General features: G+C 20.2%; 7 protein-coding genes across 7 annotated transcripts in view; 5 read left to right on the top strand and 2 right to left on the bottom strand. All coding sequences in view use genetic code 6, as the record gives it.

Annotated features, from left to right (window-relative positions):
• Window positions 1-759: 759 nt before the first annotated feature.
• Window positions 760-1113, top strand: TTHERM_00735190 (cell surface immobilization antigen; the record flags this gene model as incomplete). The annotated part of the gene is made up of 1 exon (XM_001011568.1): window positions 760-1113. One exon carries the CDS (start codon window positions 760-762, stop codon window positions 1111-1113), a length of 354 nt encoding a protein of 117 aa, XP_001011568.1.
• A 1422-nt stretch (window positions 1114-2535) lies between these two features.
• Window positions 2536-6198, top strand: TTHERM_00735180 (transmembrane protein, putative; the record flags this gene model as incomplete). Its single annotated transcript, XM_001011567.2, has 4 exons — window positions 2536-4319; window positions 4686-5210; window positions 5997-6082; window positions 6137-6198. The coding sequence occupies 4 exons, from the start codon at window positions 2536-2538 to the stop codon at window positions 6196-6198; spliced, it is 2457 nt and encodes an 818-aa protein (XP_001011567.2).
• An 863-nt stretch (window positions 6199-7061) lies between these two features.
• Window positions 7062-9964, top strand: TTHERM_00735160 (kinase domain protein, putative; the record flags this gene model as incomplete). The annotated part of the gene is made up of 10 exons (XM_001011565.2): window positions 7062-7930; window positions 8258-8347; window positions 8416-8529; window positions 8590-8718; window positions 8829-8942; window positions 9009-9128; window positions 9302-9391; window positions 9506-9595; window positions 9723-9836; window positions 9937-9964. The coding sequence occupies 10 exons, from the start codon at window positions 7062-7064 to the stop codon at window positions 9962-9964; spliced, it is 1758 nt and encodes a 585-aa protein (XP_001011565.2).
• Window positions 9965-12143: 2179 nt separating this feature from the next.
• On the bottom strand, window positions 12144-16868 carry TTHERM_000734161 (cyclic nucleotide-binding domain protein; the record flags this gene model as incomplete). The annotated part of the gene is made up of 15 exons (XM_012796384.1): window positions 12144-12231; window positions 12421-12510; window positions 12843-12932; window positions 13215-13304; window positions 13568-13657; window positions 13981-14070; window positions 14315-14404; window positions 14633-14722; window positions 14974-15063; window positions 15326-15415; window positions 15641-15730; window positions 16024-16113; window positions 16378-16467; window positions 16723-16772; window positions 16830-16868. 15 exons carry the CDS (start codon window positions 16866-16868, stop codon window positions 12144-12146), a joined length of 1257 nt encoding a protein of 418 aa, XP_012651838.1.
• Window positions 16869-17279: 411 nt separating this feature from the next.
• TTHERM_000734150 (hypothetical protein) lies at window positions 17280-17750 on the bottom strand (the record flags this gene model as incomplete). Its single annotated transcript, XM_012796383.1, has 1 exon — window positions 17280-17750. One exon carries the CDS (start codon window positions 17748-17750, stop codon window positions 17280-17282), a length of 471 nt encoding a protein of 156 aa, XP_012651837.1.
• Window positions 17751-18790: 1040 nt separating this feature from the next.
• On the top strand, window positions 18791-21221 carry TTHERM_00734140 (kinase domain protein; the record flags this gene model as incomplete). The annotated part of the gene is made up of 6 exons (XM_001011562.3): window positions 18791-19560; window positions 20004-20093; window positions 20170-20421; window positions 20564-20677; window positions 20758-20865; window positions 20987-21221. 6 exons carry the CDS (start codon window positions 18791-18793, stop codon window positions 21219-21221), a joined length of 1569 nt encoding a protein of 522 aa, XP_001011562.3.
• A 1609-nt stretch (window positions 21222-22830) lies between these two features.
• The window catches only part of TTHERM_000734139 (kinase domain protein), a gene marked incomplete at both ends in the record, with an annotated part of 3109 nt that continues 1469 nt past the window's right edge, over window positions 22831-24470 (top strand). The window contains 3 exons of the mRNA XM_012796382.1: window positions 22831-23594; window positions 24000-24089; window positions 24166-24417. Coding sequence (XP_012651836.1) covers window positions 22831-23594; window positions 24000-24089; window positions 24166-24417 — 1106 coding nt within the window. The remainder of the gene's footprint in view (window positions 23595-23999; window positions 24090-24165; window positions 24418-24470) is intronic.

The following is a 24470-nucleotide window of genomic DNA, read 5'->3' as shown; positions in this document are numbered from 1 at the left end:
TTTTAAATAATAAATTTTCTTAAACAGTTTTTAATAAGATTTAGTTACATAGCTTTTAAATAAATACATTGTGTTTAAACCTACGGTATGCGTGTATGTATGTGTATATAAATTTATTAACAAAAATGTTAAGATATTTTGCTTAGTTACATATATTTATATTTCTGCTAGCTTAAATTCTTTTATATCAAAATTTAATAAGATAATGCATTAACCTGATGAAAAATTTTTGATAAAAATTTTATTAAATTGTTTATTATAAGATTCTATAAGACTAGTTATAAGTAGATAAATACTATATATTAATAATTATTATATTTGTTATCTAAATTATATATATTGAATATATAGAACGATTTTATGTATTATTTTTCTAAAATAAAACAAATATACCATAGTCCTCAATAATTAGCACCAACAACATGATGAAACGTATGAACACCCTTTTTATTTTTGATAAAATTAGTTTGCATATAATGCACACCATATAAAAATATTTAATAATTAATCAAAGATGGTATATATTTATAAGCTACTAAAAATGTCTTGTAAAGAATAATGAAATCTAATTATAAATTTAATACTATATTTAAATTAATTTATAAATAATAAATCAAATTTATTAAATTTCTTTTACATAATTAATTTTAAATTGTAAAAGAATTCGATAAATACAGACATTTGATTAGCTTTAAATTGGATTTAGCAAACTATTTAAAATTTAAAATTTATTAAATAAAGAAAAAATATATTAAAATAATGAGATAAATTACTCTTTTTGTTTTATTTTGCTTTATAACTATATGCTTTGCTTAAAACTAAGGCATGAGAATGATCAAATGCTAAAAAAATGGAGTATGTAATGATGAAAATTGTGGAAAATCTGGAACTGTACCTAACAACTGGGCTGTAACTTTAGAAAATTGTTCTGTAGCTGATTGTTCAAAATTAACTGGTAATGGAGCTATTGTTTCTACTAATGCCTGTACTTCTTGCTTTCAATACGACACTCCTTATGCCAACTACAATAACACTCTATGTGTTAAGACATCTGCCAAACTACTTGCTGCAGCTTCTTCTATGATTGTTGTTGCTTTCTTATTTTTATTTTGAAAATCTTGTTAAAATCTTAGCAAAAATAATAGTTTTATTTATCTAAATACCTTAATATTTAATTCATATTTTTTATATAAAGTATGATTCATTTTATTTCTTAAAAAATATTTAGCTAAATTAAAAATTTTTAATTTAAAAAAATAATTTATTTATTTTTGAAATTATAATAAATTAAATTATTAATTTTAATTCCATTATAAAATATAAAAAATAAATAATTAAAAAATCTATTTCATAATAAGTGACCTCCAAATGACGAAATTATTGAATGGCATCTTGCTATAATTATTTATTCTACTAAATATTTATTTATTACCTACTAGAAAAATAAATAACAATTGTTATTTTGAAGTAGACTTATTTTTAATTTTAAATTAATTAAATTATTGATAGAAAAATTAATAACGTGAAATTAGTTTGGTTTTAATTTTTATTGAATTTCATTTCTGATAAGAAAAATAAATTTTGTTGATTAATAAAAATAGTAAATAGCAAACGAAAATAAGATCAAAAGAAGATTTTAGGATAATTTTATTTTAGTAATATTTTTGAAGTTTGATATAAATGTGGTAAAAATTTATTTTCACTAAGTAAAAGAGGATGATGCTTATTTCATTCATCATTTACTCAAAAGATGAAATTAGTTACATGTAATTCAGTTAAGATATTAATAGATAATTTTCATTTTAAGTTACATTTAGTTGCACGAATACAACATTTTATCATTAAATTAAAATGCTCAAATGATAATTACTTTATGTAATATCAGTTTAAAGCTTTTATTGTTTTTAGTATAGTCAATTTATGCTATTAAAAGTTGTAATTTAGTTTATTTCAATAATATCCATAAAATTAATTAAATGTTAGAATTAATTGGTTACTTTATTTAATTGAAAGATATCCTCTTTGTTATTTATGTAATTAAATTAATAAAATAGTATTGACCATTAACTGATTTATATTAATATCGAAAGTTAATTAACATGTGTTGATGGCTAAAATTACATCAATTTAACAAGAAAAAGTAATATCTTAAATCAATACCTTTCTTTGCTCAAGTAATTTTACATTGAAATATCGGTGATTTACATATTTTAGTGCTAGTTTCAATGGATTTTAAATGGAAATAAACCTCTTATAAGTATTGAAGAGTTTATAAAAATTTTCAAGGATACTTTAGAATAGTTTTTAAGTAATCAATAGATTAATCTCTATCATGTTTAATTAAAAAACCATCAAATAAATTTTAATAATTACAAATTTTGCACAATCAAAGTAAATTAAAATAAGTGCTAAATTGAGAAAGAGGCAGTGAAATCAAATTATAAAACAAATAAATTCTAAAAATTTTTAAATTATCTTTCGCACATCTGTCTTGTCAAAATAAATATCACATTTATTTATTTAGAGTGTTTCGAAATGGTTTCTCTACAATCTCAAAATATTTTTGAAGCTAAAATTGCTCTCTTAATAACATTTTTATTATAACCATATATTACATTTGCTTATGTTTATACCGGAATATGGCAAAGTAATGTCACTATCTAAAATGCAAATCTGGACAGCTCAAATACTTCCTTTATTCTTACATAACAGATCTAAAACTGTCCTTACTAAAAATAATATCTAATAACCCCTTATTATTTAGACTTACTTATCAACAACAATAATAATAACATTTAATTTAACATTTCTATGACATAATAAGCTAGTCAAGTAGCATTTAGCATAACAAACGAATATAAAATTTCTTTTTAAATAGCAGAAATATGTCTCAAAAATGCTTATGTAAAGCAAATTAAAATAGTAAATCCAGTCTTTGACTCAAATTAATAGTATTATTTCTATGATGAAAAACCTACAAATTTTATTAAAGGAATGCGAGCTTATGGATTTATAACAGGTTTTACTTCATCAAAATCAACTGATTACAGTTTATATTTAGAATAAAGTTCAGCCAATTTTACAGGATTTAATTTCAGATTCTCAACTAGATCATAAAGCTAAATTAAAGAAATAAACTTTAATTATATCTATTTCAGTGATAATTAATAGTATAAGAACTACTATAGCATTCAATCAGATTATTAATATGGTCAAATTGATATGAATTAAAATTAGTATCCAATTTATTCATCAGTTAATTTAGATAAAATTAGATCAACAACAAACAGTCGTATTTCTATTTCATTCTGCACTAAAAATTATGTTAACACTCTCTATAGCATAAGTGGATTTAATTTTTGTTCAGATCCATAAATTTGTGATGGTATAAGAGCTAAAATTTCTTTTGATTACAAAACTAATTACTTCAACTACAGCACTTGGGGGACCTCATAAATTAAAAGCATAACGAGTTTTTTTTTGTAGTTTTAAATGCTTAACTGCTATCTAAACAATAATCAATAATAAGTTAATTACTAAGATCAATGCGTAGATACTTGCCCAGTTGGATAAAAAGTTATTGATACAACGAATGACTCCAGATAAATTTGCTAACCTTGCACAAATTAGAAGTGCTTGACATGTAATTAAGATTCTTGTACTAGTTGCTAGTCCAATACCCCATTTTTGTTTGAATAGAATTGCCAAGAAAAATAACCTTAAAACACTTATTGTTCTTAATAAATAGATTAATACATATGCAGTAAATGCCCTACTGACTGTCCTAATTTTTGTGATAAAGATGGAAATTGTATAAAATGTCCAAGCGGCTAATATTATTATCATTAATAATGTTTTACAGGAAATCCTCCTCCAAATACGTACTACGACTAAAACTAAAAAGAATACTATGATTGTCACATATCTTGCTTGACTTGTTCTGGAGGTTCAAATTAAGAATGCAATAGTTGTGATACAACTTAATTTACCCTGGTAAGTAATTCGATGTGTTTTTGTACAGATCAAACTAAGGGTCTTAACACTTAAAATGGAAACTGTTAAACATGCCAAGCTTAAGGTTGCCAAGATTGTTCTCTAAATTATAAGATATGTTAAACATGTTAAATAGGAATGAAATTAAATAATAACTAAGCTTGTGATTGTGAAGATCCTTCTTAAAATTTCGTGAGTGAACTCAACCAATGTGCAACATAATACAAATTAATAAATTGCTAATAACCATACTCATATAACTTGTATTGCAATAAATGTCTGGAAGGATATTACAACATTTAAGGTATTTGTAAGCTATGCAGCAAGTAATTTTAATTTTTTTATAAACTGAATTTTATACTTAATAATTAAGGTGTCGAAAGTTTCGATATCATAAAAATGAATAGAAATTTAAGAAAAAATATAAGCTAATAGCTACTTTTTATTCAATTTCCATTCATTTTGATGATATTTATACCTTCGATTCCCATCTCTATTAATGAGAATATTCTCATTTATTAAATTTAATTCATAAGTAAAAAATTACAAAATATTAATTAATTAATTTTGAATATTTAAAGAGTGAATTAAAAATTCATTTCTTAAATATTTAAAAATTTTAAACTTAAATTTATGATAAAATAATTTTATTAGCAAATAAATCAATAATTTTATTTTTATTTAAAAAAAAGAGGATATTATGCTACAGATGACAATTAGTGCATTGGCAAATGCCCTCAGTATTGCATTAATTGTTTAAACAGTACTTCTTGTTTATAATATGATGATAGCATACCTTGTTATTATGCTTGTTCCTCTTGTACTATTCCGAATTCGAAAAATTCGTGTAGTTCTTGCATTTCTAAAACTAGATTTTTTAATTTAAAAACTAACTCATGTGATTGTGTAGACGGTTATGAAGAAAGTGGAGAAGTTGACTGCAAATAAATACCCAATCCTATTAGTAGCAGCTTAGTTAATTCTTTGACTAATTATTTTGAGGCCTCCTTTTATATTTAAATGCCATTTATTTTCCTTCCAGCATTCGCTTTTGCATAATATTCTTTTCATCTTCAATAATACATTGGAATACTCTCCCTATTGTAAGAGAATAGAGGAAAAAATTTGAGAAAGTAATTAACTGGATATTTTAACAGATACAATTTTTACAGTAATCCATAAGGAGATTAAACCTAATTAACTTAAAGTCTAATAGAGTAATTATAAGTTATCTCATTAGTTTTGTTCATAGCTTTGTCGATAAATCTTCTCCTAAAAGTTCAAATAATAAAAAAAATGAATACATTATTTGAAGTAATTGAAAATAATTTATTCATTTTAACAGGTAGATTTGTATCTATTTTAGCTCTATTCATAATATTTTACCTGTTTGATTTCATAAATTAATTTCAAACAAGCTTCAAAATATACTTTTTTGCAACATGCTTCCTTCTAATTATTTATTTTTTGCTTATTTGTTTTGAATCTATTCAATTATGCAGATAAAAAGATTTTATCAATTTATAGAGCAGAAGCGAAGATTTTATTATCAAGCTTTATTCAAAAGAAATCAACTTAAACAAACCATTATGCTTCACTATTGATTTAAATATTTTTAAAACATTTAGTAGCTTTATTTGGGTCCTATTAGAAATCCGCAAAGCAGCAACAATATATTTGATATACCATTTTAATGATACAAAATGGGGTTTTATTTCTGCAATAGTAATAACTTGCTTCTTTATAATAGTCTAGCTTTTGTATAAACCTTTTATATCTAAAACTCACACATTCTTAATAACAACTTCAGAAACATTCTTTTTACTCATTCTAATAATGATGACACTAACTTTAAATCAAGAGGAAGATATAATAAGTGATATTATTTACTAATAACCTACTACAGTAGATGTTATGATAATTATTGCTATGTTTTTTTTAGTGACACAGAATATCCTGCAGTCTATTTATGTTTATGTTTCAATTTTTTAACAAATTTTAAGATGTCTAAAATAAAATGACTATAATAGAAGTGCAAAAATAAATAATTAAATCAGCATGGACTAAATTCCCAAATAATTAGATACAGGTAAAACAATTAACTTTCTTTTTGATAGTATATTAATATTTTTTAAACTATTAGAAATGATCAGCGATATATTAAGTTCTTCTAAGTCTAGTTCTAAACCACTGCGCATGAAATGAAAAAATAAATAAATAAATATTTATAATAAATTGCATTATATATACTAAAATTAATTTATAAAAAATAAATGTAAAATTATTTAATTTAAGAAATTCCCTAAATCAAAAATATTATATTTCTTTAAGATAAGCATTAATATAATAAATTAAAAAAAAAGCTATTTCTTTAAAACTATAATTAAGACAATAATAAATTTTCTATTTTATTTTTTAAAATATTAAAAATTCACAATTAATTGCTCAAAAAAAAATTCCTAAGTTAACACCCTTCAAATTATTTTATTACTCCAACAAATTTTAATTTTTCAAAATTTAATAAAAGTAGGTTGATAAAAAAAATTAAAAAATAGAAAGTGTAAAATTAGCTTAAAATCATAAAAATTAAATGACATATCACCATCTGTACCTACACAGTTCGTGATATTTTAATTACAGGATTAGCTATATTTATAATTTTATTTTTACGCTGCAAGATATTTGTTTGTCATCTCAAAAACTAAAAGATATTTGATTGAAAAGGGAAATCTGAGAATTATAAAAGATATTTATTTTAATATATATTTTCTTAGAAATTATTGGTTGATTACTGATGCTCAATATTTTATTTATTTTTGTCTTTAACCATCAGGTTATCAATAAAAATAAAAGTTAAGCAAAATCAATATTAATTTAAAGAAATCTTATTCCAAATCAATGCATCAATGAAATTTATATTTCTTAATTTATTAATTGATTATTTTTAATTAATCCAGAAAATATCAAAAAATTTTTCTTACAATAATTAAACCAAAACAAACTTTTAGCTGAAAATCTAAAATCAAAATTGAAGAAAGTAAATCAATCAATTAATATAAAGTAAATTAATGGATTAATCTGAAAACGGATAAGACATAAATCAGTTCTTAGAAACTAATTATAAATGTCCAAAGCATACAAATAAATTAATAGAATGGATTAAGTTAGAAGAAGATAGCGATCCATAAGTTTTGAAATGTACAAAATGCATTGAAAAAAAGACTGATTTTTTAAATTGCATCTTTATTGAAGAATTGATGGAAAGCAACAACGAAACTATTTTTGAAAGATGGCCTTTTTTAAATAACCCTGAAATTTTAGAAAAACTAAAGGAAATCACTAGCAGAATATCAGAAGTTGATCAGATCAAAGATAAGATTAGAGTTATTTTCAAAAATCTAAGGATAAAAATCGATTCAAAATTAGAAGAAAAGTAAGAGGAAATCTTTAAATTCATAGATAAGTAAAAGAGCGCTTAACAAGAATACAACCTAATTTGCTAAAAGGAAAAACTAAATGATATAATAAGAAACATGCATTAAGACTTTGAAAAATAAAACTTGATGCTTAATGATATTGTTGCTGAAAATAATATGAATTATGAAAAGAATAAATAAACTTTCGTAAATTATATTAACAATTTCTATGAAATAATTAGCATAGATTTTAGTGCTTACGATGAAATAGAAAATAGCTTTTGCAAATACATTCATGATAAGAATTGGTAACCATTAAAAGAAAATGTATAAGTATTTCAAGCTTAAAATTAAAGTTTGTTGCAAAAATAATAAGTAGAAATTATTTCAAATGGAGTTAAATTACCCAATGAAGAAGCTAAATAAATAAAGGATGAATAAGAAGAATTGTCTTTCAAAGTAAAAAATCTAGATGAACTCTCTAATTGTATTAATAAAAGAAGAATAGACATTGATTTTAGGTATGTTAGTTAGTTAGTTTTTATATTTTACAAAATAGATTAGATGTTATAGAAAGATAATTTTTAATTATTAAAGAAAAAACATTTATTTTATTATTAACAATAAATATTGTAATTTATCTAGTTGAGTAGGATAGACTCTCTTACAAGCAGCAGAATTTTAATATTTTTTAAATATAAAAAGATTTAATTTTTTCGAATTTTTATTTTTATCTATTTATGAGGAATTATAATAAATAGATTAATAGATAAAACTTTTGAAGTATCTTAAAAAAATAAAAATACTAAATTTTCTATTTTATTTATTGAAAATAAAAATTTTTTTAGTTAAAAGACGATGAATAATTCTGATATAACAAAATTTGTGAGTGATCTAGAAAAGTGTCAAAATGTGATTTCCTTAAGTCTTAATTTATGGTTCTAATTTATTTAACTATTAGTGAAATATATTAATCTAATTTTATTAATAAATAAATTATACTTAGCTAAAGTTAAATCGATGCAGTATAATTTTAAAGGATAGCAAGTGTGCTTGAAAATTTCCAAAATATTTCTTGCTTTAATCTTAATGTCTAGGAATTCTCACATGAAAAATTTAAGTAACTTTTATTTATAATTTTAATTTTTTAAATTATTCAGAGTTAATGTTATTTTATTAGAAATAATTCTGTTTTTGGAGGACCTATTAATGTTTAGGGCTATATGTAATTTTTTGCTAACATAGCTAATTGCATTTCAAATGTCTTAAAAAAGCTTAAACATATCAGTAAACTGAATCTAAATTTAAGGTAATCTTACAAATTCTTTGTATTCTTGTGAAAAAATATGCAAGCAAATCTTTATTTTTATTTATTTGTTTTTTAGGCTTTAAAAGAAAATTAATAAATTATTTTTAAAGTAAAAATAAAATAGGTACATAAGGATTAATGACAGTTTTAAATTCTATATAATGCTGTTAAAATATTACTGATTTATAACTAAGCATATCAAATACATTTGAAATGAAGTAGAGGTAGTATATTAATTGAAAAAATTTTATAAATTTTTTTATTATGATACTTATAAAAATAAATAATAGTTATAGTGGAATGTTTAAGATTCAAACATAAAATAACAATTTTACCTCTTTAGAAGCGAAGAATTTAGCAGATGCATTATCAATACTTTAAAAAAACACTGATTTAAGCATTGATTTGAGGTAATAAATTAAAAAAAAACAAATATTTTAACTTTATTTTTTCTCGATATTATTTCAATACTATTTAACATAAAGAAAATTAATTGGTTTCAAAATAATAAAATAATCAGATAGATATTTTATTTAAATTATTATTATTTTTTTATAAAATAACTTTAAAATAATATTATTAGCAATAATTTTATATGTGATGCTTCAGCTAAAGAATTAGCTTAAGGCTTAGAAAAATGCTCAAAAATAGCCAATTTGAATCTTAATTTGGGGTAATATGATACAATAAATTTTACTGTGTTTAGTTTTTATATTATAGATTTTCTAACACCTAATTTATAACTTAATACTGATTAAAATATTAAAAAATTAATATTTTATATTAGCTAAAATATTATTGGTTAAGAAGGAGCTAACATGATTATTGATGCCATATAAAAATGCAAAAATATCTCAAAGTTGAAAATAAATTTAAGGTATTTTTTTATACTCTATCTAACTGAAAGTTTTCAATTTTTAAAAAATAAGAATGACCTTTTTATTATAATTTTGTTTTTAGTTTTTATTTGCTCTAATAATTAAATTATTTATTTATTTATAAAGCTATAATTCTTTATCAGATGATACGGTTCAAAGCATTAGGAGTAGATTATAAAACAGTGGATAATTCATTAATTTAGATATTGATCTAAAATAAAAATAAATTGGTTTAGTTAAGTAAAATTTTATAAACCTAATATATTTGCTTTTAATTTTTAATTTTTTATTTTTTTGCTTTGTTATGATCATATATTTATAATTAATTTAAAAAAAATAGCAATCCCTTTAATAAATATATTGATTGATGATTAATAATAAGAGTAGAAATTGAATGCTGATTAAAATTAATATTTAATTTGAATAATAAATATGTAAAACATAATCATCCATGATAGTTTTTAAGTATTTTTTATGCAAACAAATTAAGTAAATATTCAGCTTAAAGTTAAAAAAAATAAATAAAACATTGTATTAAAGTAATAGCTATTAATTGAAGTATTAATAAAAAAAATTCACATTATAAATATATTTTTTAATTGATTTGATTTTTTATTAAAATAAATTCCTTTTTATTTACTTTTTTGGAAATGATAGAATATTTTTTATGATTTTTGTTTATTCAATAGAATTTTTTAATGACATGAAATTAAATTAAAATTTAAATATAGAAAACCTATTTCTTTTAAATAATTAAAAAGTAAAAAATTTTGTATTGAAAAATCTATTTTTTATTTATCAATTTTTAAAATAATTAGAAATATTTTATTTTACTTTATTAATAAAGTTTCAGTTGCTAATTTTTTTCTTATCAGATATTAATAGAGTTTATAATAAAATGATATAATTTTTAGATATGTAAAAGAAGTCTACTTTAATCAATTTTTCTATTTGATAATAAATTTAAAAGTTAAACAGATGAAAATTTATCAATTAAGTGAGTATTTAATATTTTTATGTAAGAATTACAAATATCTTATTTATTAAAATTCATCTTTTATTCAAGGCTACGATTGCTTTTACTTATAAAAATTAATTAAAAAAATAAAATAGAAATCAAAGATAGTTATTAAACAAAAGTTTTAAAGAAAGAAAAAGAAAATAAGAATAACAATATAACTATAATACTATAAAAATATGGATAATTTTGCTATCTCCAAAAATAATTAGCTATAAGAAACTAACTATAAATGCCTAATACACACATACAATAAGATTAAATGGATAAAATTAGTAGAAGATAAAGAATAGTGTGTTTTCAAATGCTCTAAACAATTAGATAAAAAATGCAATTTTCTAATTGTATTTATATTGATGAGTTGTTTGAGAGCAACGATTAAACCATTTTTGATAGATGACCTTTTTTAAATAAACCTGAAATTCTTGATAATTTAAGAAAAATAACTAATAGACCTCAGAATTTGATGAGGTTAAGGATAAAATTAGGACTATATTCAAAAATCTAAGAATGAAAATTGATTTAAAATTTGAAGAAAAGCAAAATGAAATATATAAATTTATAGATTAACTAATGAATATTTTAAAAGAATATAATCAAATTTGCTAAAAAGAAAAACTAAATAATATCTTAAGAAATATTCACTATAAATTTTAATCAAATATATTTATTTTTTTTATAACAAATTTTTATTTGATTTATTTTTTTTATTTTTTTAATTTTTTTATTTTAATATTAAATTAAATAATAGATTCAATATCCAAAATTAAAATTTGTATCCAATCATATTCAAGAATGTAAAATTATATTTAATTTAAAATTTATGCAAATACTTATTATGAATATTATATATAGAAAAAAGTGCCTTCTGTCCTAGAAAAAAAGTAAAAAAAAATATTTTATTTTTCCGGCCCTACAGAAAAAATTTGCTGCAAATAGCAATACCTACATTATAAATAAAATGGTTTATTTATAATTTTCTTCTTCTGTTTTAAATCTAAAATAACACTCTAAATCTACATAATATAGTTATATCCAATCTTTCTACTCTTACTTCTTTCTTTCTAGCAGGTTTTTTATCATTCAATTTTTCGTATAATATTCTTAACTTAGTTTGATAATATACACCCCTTTTTTTATTTTGGTATTTTTTGCTCCTTTTTCTCAATTCTCATTCAATTCATTTTGTTTATTTTTCATCATATTATTCTTTCATTTATTTAATTCATTCTACTTCTCTTTCAACTATTTAATCTACTTTTCAGGCTTTTACTTGATCATTTGATTCAATGATTTATATACTTATAGTTAATAATTATTGATCCAGTCTAAGATTTAATTCACCCCAAATTGCTAAACTTAATTTTTTTTTTATTATTAATTAATTTGCTGTAGACAAAATGCAATACTCTGTTATCATAGTTATTCATTTTTCAAAAATTATTATTTTTTTGTGTAAAAAAATTTTTCTTGAAGCCAGGACAAAAAATTCTGTACCCTTCTCTATCATATTTATATTCGTAATTTCATCAATTATAATTTATTTTTAAGACAACTAATCTTTTTGATTTCAACCACTTTGTTTTCATATATTTTGATTTCTTGATACAATTCTTTCTTTTAATATAAATTAGTATAAATTAAAATAAAAAAATAAATAGAATAAAATATTATTTTTTAAATCTCTTAATAATAAAAATTTTAGCATAATAAAAACAAATAAATAGCCAATAAATAAATAAAAGAATTAGTTTTATTGTTTTAAATTAAATTTATTTTTTAAAAATATCAAAAAACTGTTTTTACTTAAGTTCAACTGTCAAATTTGAAAGTTTAGTGCACTTTGCTAAACTAGAACTTAATTCTAATTCACCTTGTAAACAGATTAAATTGCGGCTTTTTAAATATTCAATAAAAAATATATTATTAATTAACTATTTAGTTAGTTAGTTAATTAGTTAGTTAGAAGGAAAAAATGAAGAAAAAATATGAAATAACAATAAATGGATTAATTGATTATAATAAAAACAAAAGCTGAAAATGAAAAAACAAATTAAATATGAAACATACAAAGAAATAGATAAATAAAAAACACAAGTAGAATAAAAAAAAAGAAAAATAAATATAATAAAAAGCTAATAAATAAATTAAAAGAGTTTATAATTTTGTTTTCAATTAATTTTTAGTTTCAAAAATATCGCTATCCAAAACAAATAAACTGCTTTTACCTGAGATAAAGTCCCAAATTTGAGAGATTAGAGCACTTTATTAAAGCAGAACCTAATACTGATGCACCTTCTGAACGAATTTAATTATTGCTTTTTAAATATTTTAGAAAAAAATATATCTTTAATTAGTTATTTAGAAAGAAAAAATGAAGAAAAAATAAGAAATACTAAGAAATAAAATCATTAATTAATGATAAAAGCAAAAGTTAAAAATAAAAAAATAAGTTAAATTAACAAACAAACAAACAAAATAAAAAAAATAAAAATAAATTAAATAAAAAGTAAATAAATTATTGGAGTTTAGATATATTGTTTTCAATTCATTTTTATATTCAAAAATATCATAATCTAAAACAAATAAACTGTTTTTACTCAAGACGAAGTGTCAAATTTGAAAGATTAGTGCACTCTCCTAATCCAGAACCTAAGCTTGATGCACATTCATCACCAATTTCATTGTGGCTTTTAAATATTCAAGAAGTAATATATAACTAATTAGTTAGTTAGAAGGAAAAAATGAAGATAAAATATAAAATAATAAGAAATGAATTTTTATTAATTAATTATTAATAAAAGTAAAAGTTGAAAATGAAATAATGAATTAAATTAGTAAATAAATAAAAAGAAAACTAATAAATAAACTAAAAGAGTTAGCTTGTTATATAGTTTTCAATTCATTTTTATATTCTAAAATATCACAATTAAAAGCAGATAAACTGGTTTACCCTAGACTAAGTTCCAAATTTGAGAGATTAGTGCACTTTCCTAAACCAGAACCTAAGCATGATAAATCTCCATTGCCAATTTTATTGTGCCTTTTGAAATATTTAATGAAATATATATTGATAATAGTTAGTAAGAAGGAAAAATGAAGAAAAAATATGAAATAATAAAAATGAATAAATTAATTTAATAACAAAAGCAAAGGTTGAAAATAAAAAAAATGAGTTAAATTAACAAATAAATAAAGAAAGAAAAAAAAAACACAAGCAAAAAATATGAAAAAATTATTTAAATTTACAAACAAACAAAAATAAAAAAAATATAAACAAGCTGAAGAAAAAAAAGAAAAAAAAATAAAACAAATTAATTTTAATGTTGAAAAATATCATAATCGAAAACAAATAAACTGTTTTACATAAGATTAATTGTCAATTTTGAGAGGTTAGTACACTTTCCTAAACCAGAACCTAAGCCTGATGCAGCTTAAACATCAATTTTATTATTCCTTTTAAAATATTCAAGAAAAAATACATAGTTAATTAGTTAGAGAAGTAAAAATGAAGAAAAATATAAAAATAAATAAATAAATTTTGGAAAAAAAAATGATTCATATTAACAAATAAAAAAAAACACAAGTAAAATAAAAAAAAGAAAAATAAATCAAATAAAAAGTGAATAGATAAATTAAAAGAGTTATTGCATTTTTTATTCAAAAATATCACAATCCAAAACAAATAAACTGATTTTACTCAAGAGAAAGTGTCAATTTTTATAGATTAGTGCACTTTCCTAAACCAGAACCTAAGCTTGATGCGCAAATTGCAGAAATTTAATTCTTCCTTTTTAAATGTTGAAGAAAAAATAAATAATATGAGTAAAAATTGAAAAATTGATTAATACTAACAAATAAAAAAAGATGTAAAAAACAAAAGTAAAATAAAAAAGAAAGAAAAATAAATCAAATAAAAAGTGAATAAATAAATAAATTAAAAAAGTTAGTTTGTATTTTTTTCAATACATTCTTTATTCAAAAATATCACAATCCAAAACAAATAAACTGTTTTTACGAAAGATAAAGCGTCAAATTTTAGAGATTAGTGCAATCTCCTAAACCAGAACCTAAGCCTGATAGATCTCCATCATCAATTTTATTTTCACTTTTCAAATATTCAAGAAAAAAAATATAGTTAATTAGTTAGAGAAGAAAATATAAATAATACAAGTAAAGATTGGAAAAAAAAAAATTGATTTATACTAAAAAATAAAAAAAAGATATATAAAAACACAACAAAAAAAAGAAAAATAAGTCAAATATAAAGTGGATAAATAAATTAAAAGAGTTAGTTGTATTGTTTTCAATACATTCTTTATTCAAAAATATCACAATCCAAAGCAAAAAAGTTTTTACTTAAGATAAAGTTTCAAATTTTAGAGATTAGTGCACTTTCCTAAACCTTAACCTAAGTCTGAAGCACCTTAAGTATCAATTTAATTTTAACTTTGAAATATTGAAAAAATAAAGAGTTAATTAGTTAGAGAAGGAAAAATGAAGAAAAAATAAATAATACAAGTAAAGATTGGAAAAAAAAAATTGATTTTTTCTAACAAATAAATAAAAAAAAGATATAAAAACACAACAAAAAAAAGAAAAATAAATCAAATAAAAAGTGAATAAATAAATTAAAAGAGTTAGTTGTATTGCTTTCAATACATTCTTTATTCAAAAATATCACAATCCAAAGCAAATAAACTGTTTTTACATAAGATAAAGTATCAAATTTTAGAGATTAGTGCACTTTCCTAAACCAAAACCTAAGCTTGATGCACAAATTGCAGAAATTTAATTCTAACTTTTTAAATGTAGAAGATAAAATAAAAAGCTAATTATTTAGAGAAGGAAAAATGAAGAAAAAATAAAATAAAAAAAAGATGTAAAAAACAAAAGTAGAATAAAAAAAAAGAAAAATAAATCAAATAAAAAGCTAAATAAATAAATTAAAAGAGTTAGCTGTATTGCTTTCAATACATTCTTTATTCAAAAATATCACTATCCAAAACAAATAAACTATTTTTACTAAAGAAAAAGTGACAAATTTTAGAGATTAGTGCACTCTCCTAAACCAGAACCTAAGCCTGATAGATCTCCATTACCAATTAAATTTCCCCTTTTAAAATATTCAAGAAAAAATATATAGTTTATTAGTTAGAGAAGGAAAAATGAAGAAAAAAATAAAAAATAAATAAATAAATAATACAAATAAAGATTTAAAATAAAATTGATTTATACTAACAAATTAAAAAAAAGATATAAAAAACACAAGTAAAACAAAAAAAAAGAAAAATAAATAAAATAAAAAGTGAATTAATAAATTAAAAGAGTTAGTTGTATTGTTTTCAATACATCCTTTATTCAAATACTTAAGTATATCACAATCCAAAACAAATAAACTGTTTTTACTCAAGACCAAGTGTCAAATTTTAGAGATTAGAGCACTTTCCTAAGCCAGAACCTAAGTCTGAAGCACCTTAAACGTCAATTTAATTTTGACTTTTTAAATATTGAAAAAAATAAAGAGTTAATTTGAAGGAAAAAATGAAGAAATAACATGAAATAATAAGAAATGTAAAAATTGAAAATGAAAAAATGAGTTAAATTAGCAAACAAGTAAACAAAGAAAAAAAAAATATATACAAAATTAAAAAAAAAGAAATCAAATAAAAAGCTGTTAAATAAATAATAGAGTTAATTTTTTGCTCTCTTTACATTTTCATATTCAAAAATAGCAATCCAAAACAAATAAACTATTTTTACCATAGATTAAGTGTCAAATTTAAGAGATTAGAGCACTTTCCTAAACCTTAACCTAATCCTGATGCCTTTTTTGAACTAATTTTTTTATCTCTTTATAATATAGAAGAAAAAATATTATTTAAAAAGCTATTTAGAAGGAAAAAATGAAGAAAAAATATGAAATAATAAGAAATAAATAAATTAATTAATTAATTATAATAAAAGCAATAATTGAAAATAAAAAAATGTTGCTTAAATAAAAATGAATGAAAAGAGATGAGTATTTCTTTTAGAAAAATAATATTGTAAAGAACTTGAAAATTAAATAAGTAAAAATTAATAATAATAATAATAAATTAAATATACATCAAACTAATTGTGAGAACCTAATATGATTAAAGTGAAGAGTTTATAAACTTTTATTATTAATAATAATAAATTGAAGCGTATTTAATAAAAAAATAAATACATACTTCTTCTAGATTATTAAAATAGATATTCTATTATATCATTTTTTTTTCAAAATTGTTTAATAGCAATTTATGGAATTTTAATCAATTATTAGTATTTAAATAAATAAATAAATCAAATAAAGTAATTATTTATCAAATTAATTTGAAAAAGAACAACAAATAAGTCACTATAATTATCAGATATAAATTTATAAATTTGCTTTTACGAAGAGACATGACAAAAAATTATTGTAAAATTATTAAATCTGAATATTTCTATGGAAAACATATGCAGAGATAGAAAGAAATAATGCAATACTAAAATTAAATTAACTGAGGTAAAAAAATATCTTGAATTGATTATAATTAATTTTTGCTCTATTTTTATGTATTTTGCATAAATTTTCACTAGATACATTATCATGATTATATATTATGTTTTTATTTGAATATTGCTAAGATTAAAATTTTTCAAATTGTCAGATAATTCTGAAAATTATAAATTTGTTTTAAAAAGCTAGTCTAAAAAATCAATCGCCAGACCTCACTTTTCCTCTTATATGTTAGTTAGTTAGTTAGTTAGTTAGTTAGTTAGTTAGTTAGTTAGTTAGTTAGTTAGTTATATGGAAGAGTAACCAAACCAAAGCTGATAAGAATTTTTGTTTTTTTGTAATAAAGAATCATTTTAAGATTAATATGTTTTAATAATTAATTGCTGCTTTTATTTTGATTGAATTATAAATCTTTCAATTCCTGCTTTATCATTGAGATATCTTCAAAGTAACTTAAGTATATTTTGATTTATAGTAAGTAACTAGCATTTTCAAACTGTAAGATTTAATTATTCTCAGAAAAGGCTTTAGATAAATAGGATTGATTCATAAATTTATACTAATTATTGAATTAAACGTTCCTTCTTATTAATGATAGATTCAGCAGCATTAAAATTAATCATAACCCAAAGATTGATAGATATCTATCAAAATCTTGTTTTGATTAGTGATTTTTGATAATCAATAGTGAATGTTACATAGGTATTTCAAACCTAAATATTAACCACTCAAATTTTAAGCTATAAATCCTATTGATCTAAGAAATATAATAGAAAATACTCTTCTTTTCCTGCTCGCTAACTCAATATTTTTATTTAGAATTATTTTTTCATATAGATAAATATTCATGTTTCTTTCTTAAAATTTTTCTTAACACTTCCTTCCTTCATCACTTTTCTATCTAGAATTTTACTATTTTAATTGAGTAAATTTAATTATGTATTTACAATCTAAATTTTTGAATGTTAAGAAAATCTAATAAATATATTTCTACTGAGACGCATTTTGTTTGTGCAACCCTATACTATTTAAATTATCTTTAATAAATGGCGATAATTATTTTTAATATTTCAAATTTCTATATATAATTAATTGTGAACTAAATAAATAGATATTTTATTATAACTTAATTTAATTTAATTGACTTAATAAATAAAATTATTAATTCAATTTATTTTCTAACAAATTATTTTTTTGATAGAAAAAATGCTTCATTTTATTTAACAAACTATTTTTGTTTTTAGGATAATAAGAATCTATTAACTAAAAACAAAATATGGACAAATAAATCATTCAATATTTTGATTTTATTTATGGATAATTAGCTAATTAATATTTTCAAAAATTAGTTTTTCTCAAAATTTTTTACTTATCGTCTTTCACAAGATTATTTTTATTAAATAATTTAATCATCGAAAAGATTTAATTAAATTACAAATTTTTATAGATGTATTTATTTATTTATTAAAAAAAAATACTTTTATTTTCATTACTATTTTATTATCACTAATGTAATTTTTGCTTGAAAGGAAAAGATTTTGAATATTTTTATTATAATTGTTTATTAAAAAAAACAATCTTAAGACAAAAAAAAAGCTTAATTAAAGTGAAACATTATTAGATTGAAAAGGAAATATTATCTTTTAGATTATGGATATCATCGACTAACCTTATATGAATCAACATTCAGAATCTAATTTTAAATGCCCTAAACATTTAAACAAAAATATTGAGTGGATCAAGCTAGTAGAAGATAGCGATCCATATGCTTTAAAATGTACTAAGTGTTTAGACAAGACTGAATTTGTAAATTATATCAATATTGAGGATTTACTTGATAGTAACTATGAAACTATCTTTGAAGGTTGGCCTTTTTCATAGGAGCCTGAAATTTTAGAAAGATTAAAAGAAATAACTAGCAAAGCATCAGAAGTTATTGAAATTAAAGATAAAATTAGAATATTTTTTAAAAGTATCAGAATGAAAATTGACTCCAAATTAGAAGTAAAGCAAGAGGAAATTTTCTAATTCATAGATTAATATAATAAAGCCTAAGAAGAATACAATCAAATTTACTAAAAGGAAAAGCTAATTGATATAGTGAAAAGTATGAATTAAGATTTTGAAAAATAAAATTAGATGCTAAAAGAAATCATCAAAGAAAATAACCTAAATTATGAAATAAACAAACAAAGATTACTAAATTAGATTAACAATTTCAATAAAATAATAAACTTAGATCTTGATGTTTATAGTAGAGTTGAAAAAAAATTATGCGATGTAATAGAGAATGAGAATTGGTTGCTAAAAATATGTGAACAATAATAAGAAATCTCAAATTTAAATAATATTTTCATTGCTAAATGTCTTGATGATCTCTCTTAATGCATAAATCAAAATGATGTAGATATTGATCTTAGGTTTTAATTTTTATTTTTATTTTTCAACTTCATATTTTTTAAATATTAATTAAAGCAAATGTTTAAATTTTTAAATGCTTAAACCAACAATAATAAATTTTTAACTAATATAAAATATTGAATCTATAGATATAATATATAATTATGATATTTACTTAATATCTATTATGTTTTTTAAGCATTTGTTAAAAAGTCATTCTATCATTAATTAATTACTTTTTCAAAGATAAGTCTTTCCTGCTTAGTTTTTTTTCATTTAAAAATTTTTGTAAATAAATTCAATGATCTTAAATAAGTCTGAAAGGAATTAATTTTTAAAAAAAAATAATATTTTAATGTAAATATAAATCAAACAAATACTAATATAAATTTTTAAATGTATTAATTTTAAGTTTAATTTTTTATTTATAAAATAATAAATATTAAATTTTATTAAAATGTAGTTAACAACTAATTAAAACAGAAGAAGCTAAAATAATTACGAGAACCTTGGAAAATAATCCAAATATCATTCGCTTTAGCCTTAATTTAAGGTATTCATAAATTTTATGTTTTGTTTTGGCTTAATTAGCTTTATAGAAATTTAGAACTAAAGTAAATTTATTAAAGTAAGAGTTAGATTAGTGCAGATGGATTTAAAGGCATTTGCAGTTGCCTGGAAAAATTCCAAAATATTAGATGCTTGAAGCTTAATCTTTCAGATTTATCTGTAAACTTATTCAATACTGCAAATCATGTATTAATAGGAGTGAACAGTTTTAATTATAACCAATATTGTCAGTTTTGGTTAAGCATATCTAATAGTATTGCAGATGTATTATAAAAGCTTCCAAATATTACTGAACTGGATCTTAATTTAAGGTAATTAATGAATTTAAAATTTTTTATATCTATATTTTAATTAAAATAAATTTTATATCTATTTTTTATATTTCAATTTAAAAATAAATAGTTAATTAATTAAATAATTAAATGACAAAAAAAATAATTTTTTATCAAAAAGCTAAAATGAGATTGGTCCAGAAGGATTGAAAAAAATACTATGTGCTTTATAAAAATGTCGAAAAGTTACTTAGTTGAATCTTAATTTATCAAATTTATTCCTTTAGTTGCAGATGTATTTGTTATATTTAATTTGCTTATTTTTTTGTATTAATTTTAGTCTTTTTTTATGTATTTTTAATTTCTTTAAATTAGAAACTCTTTCACATAACGTTTAATGACCCTTGGTAGTTATGAAGTATAGGCCCTAGCTGCTACTTTAGATGCATTTAAAAATTTTTAAAGTTTGAATCTTAATTTATCGTAAATACTTTATTTATCAATTCCTATTAAAATTAGTTCTTAGAAACTAGAAACCTGAATTAAAAGGAAATATATTATAATAATGAAGCTTATAAAATTAATATAATTTTATGATTATTAGTATGAATCAAATTGATGATAATGGAATTTGTTGTATAGCAGATTCATTACTAAAGTGTAATAGTATAGAAAATTTGGATCTTGACTTGAGGTATTATTTAATAAATTAATTAAATAATAGAATAATTTATTAATTTTTCACTAAAATATTTAGTTTAATCTTTAAATTTTTGAGAATATTTTTAAATTCTATTTAAATTTATTTTTTTATTCCTTTTGTTTTAGAATTAAATTGATTAAAAATTTTTAAAAATAGCTTTAATATTTGCGACTAAGAAATTGCTAATGAAATTAGGGATTCTATAACATACTGTTAAAATATAATAAATTTAAAACTAAATCTTTAGTAAAGTACAGATTTCTTGAGTGATTTATAGAATACTTATAATTAAAATTTTAATCAAAATATATTTCATAGATTTAATTGATTTACATTGAAGATATTCAAAAAATCAGACACATAATTTAGCTGACTAACCAGTTAAATTTAAATTAATATGATTACTTATTAATAAATATTTTACTTAAAATTATAAAAATGTATGCAAAATTAAAAGAGCTAATTTCAGGAAATGATTAGTCTTTATTAAAGATTTTAAACTTGAACAAAAACTTTTATTTATACTTTTAATATAGCAAAACACCATTCAAAAATCTAGTCGTTTCCAAAAAGCTAGATAAATGAATGGTATTTAATTATCTATATTTAATCTAATTAATTAACATATTAGCTAAGCTAAGTAGAAATAAGAAAGTTTAAAAAGCATTTAATTTGATTGAATTAAAATACATAATAAAAAATAATACAACAAGACAAATTGGGGCATACACTAAACTTTTTGGTTTTGGTTTGGGCTAAAATAAAAATTAAATAAAGATTTTTCTTTTGTCAAAATTTATTCAATTATAACCCCCATCCAATTATAACTCAAGTTGAAAATAATATATTAATCCCAGAATATTTCAATATTCTTGAAATGCTAATAATATGAGTGCTTAATAGGATGATTCATAAATACCTCACCCTAATTGAATCAATAGCTATTATATGGTCTTGTCTCCCAACCTAAGCTATATCACTATAATTTATATCTGTCTTCTAATCTTAAAACTTTCCAAAATATTTCAGCTTAAATAAAAATTCTTGGAAAATTTAAAAGAATTTTGAAAATTTAGATAGTAATTTTCTGCAAAATTTTTAACATTTTGATAGCATAGTAGTTATTTTTCAATTTAAAATATCAAAAAAATTATTGTTTTATATTTTATCTTTAATTTATTTATGTTTATTTCTAAATACTTTTTTAATCATCTTTAATAAATAATGATTATTATTTTTAATATTGCAAAATGCTATTTAAAATTAATTAAGAACTAAATAAAATTTTTTATAACTATTTTAATTTGATTGAATAAACAAATAAAATTATTAATACAATTTATCTTCTAACAAATTTAAATTTTGATAGAAAAAATGCTTCATCCAGTTTAAAAACGTATTCAATATTTTGATTTTATTTATGAATAATTAGCTAATTAAAATAGAAAAAATTCGTTGTAATCAAAAATTTTTAATTATCGTCTTTCACCAGATTATTTTAATTAAGTAATTCATTGAAAAGTAATTCTAAATAAATAAAATAATAATGAAAATAAAAGTATTTTTTTTTTTAATAATAATTTGTAATTGAATTAATTACTAATTTAATTTCCGCTTGAAAGGAAAAGATTTTGAATATTTTTATTATAATTATTTATTAAAAAAAACAATCTTAAGACAAAAAAAAAAAGCTTAATTAAAGTGAAACAATATTAGATTAAAAAGGAAATATTATCTTTTAGATTATGGATATCATCGACTAACCTTATATAAATCAACATTCAGAATATAATTTTAAATGCCCTAAACATTTAAACAAAAATATTGAGTGGATCAAGCTAGTAGAAGGTAGCGATCCATATGCTTTAAAATGTACTAAATGCTTAGATAAGACTGAATTTGAAAATTGTATCTATATTGAAGATTTGCTTGATAGCGACTATGAAACTATCTTTGAAGGATGGCCTTTTTCATAGGAGCCTGAAATTTTAGAAAGATTAAAAGAAATAACTAGCAAAGCATCAGAACCTATTGAAATTAAAGAAAAAATTAGAATTATTTTTAAAAATATCAGAATGAAAATTGACTCCAAATTAGAAGAAAAGCAAGAGGAAATTTTCTAATTCATAGATTAATGTAATAAAGCTTAAGAAGAATACAATCAAATTTGCTAAAAGGAAAAACTAATTGATATAGTGAAAAGTATGAATTAAGATTTTGAAAAAAAAAATTAGATGCTAAAAGAAATTATCAAAGAAAACAACTTGAATTATGAAATAAATAAACAAAATTTACTAAATTAGATTAACAATTTCAATAAAATAATAAACTTAGATCTTGATGTTTATAGCAGAGTTGAAAATAAATTATGCGATGTAATAGAGAATGAGAATTGGTAGCTAAAAATATTTGATCAATAATAAGACATCTTAAATCAAAATAATATGTCCAGTTTTAATTATCCTGACAATCTCTCAATTAATCAAAATGATGTAGATATTAATCTTAGGTTAAACTTTTTTTAATTATTTTTGAATTTTAAATTTTTTAAATATTAATTAAAAACAGATGATTAAATTTTTTAAATGCTTAAACTAACAATAAGTATTCCTAATTTAATAAAATATTGAATCTTTAGATATAATAACTGATTATAATATTTATCTATTATGTTTTTAATCATTTGATAAAAAATAAGCCTTTCTATCATTAATTAATTACTTTTCAAAGATAAATCTTTCCTGCTTAGTATTTTTCTATTTAAAATTTTTTCTATATAAATTGGATGGATTTAAAATAATGTAAATATAAGTCAAACAACAAATATTTTTTTATTTAAATTTTTAAATGTATTAATTTTAAGTTCATTTTTTTTATTTATCTTCTCTATATTAATTTTTTTTTAATGGTTTAGTTAAAGCTTAATAAATACAGATGAAGCTACAAGAATTCGAAGAACCTTAGAAAATAACCCAAATATCACTCGTTTTAGCCTTAATTTAAGGTATTCATAAATTTTATGTTTTGTTTTGGCTTAATTAGCTTTATAGAAATTTAGAACTAAAGTAAATTTATTAAAGTAAGAGTTAGATTAGTGCAGATGGATTTAAAGGTGTTTGCTGTTGCCTAGAAAAATGCCAAAATATTAGATATTTGAAGCTTGATCTTTAAGAAATATCAGTAAACTAATTCAATACGGAAAGCAATGTATTATTAGGAGAGAACATTTTTAACTATAACCAATATTGTCAGTTTTGGTTAAGCATATCTAACAGTATTGCAGAAATATTATAAAAGCTTCCAAATATTACTGAACTGGATCTTAATTTAAGGTAATTGTGAATTTAAAATTTATTATATCTTATATTTTAATTAAAATAAAGGG

The sequence above is a fragment of the Tetrahymena thermophila genome (genome assembly GCF_000189635.1).
Source record: "Tetrahymena thermophila SB210 genomic scaffold scf_8254736, whole genome shotgun sequence".
Taxonomy (NCBI): domain Eukaryota; phylum Ciliophora; class Oligohymenophorea; order Hymenostomatida; family Tetrahymenidae; genus Tetrahymena; species Tetrahymena thermophila.
This window is presented reverse-complemented; position numbering and strand designations above follow the sequence as displayed.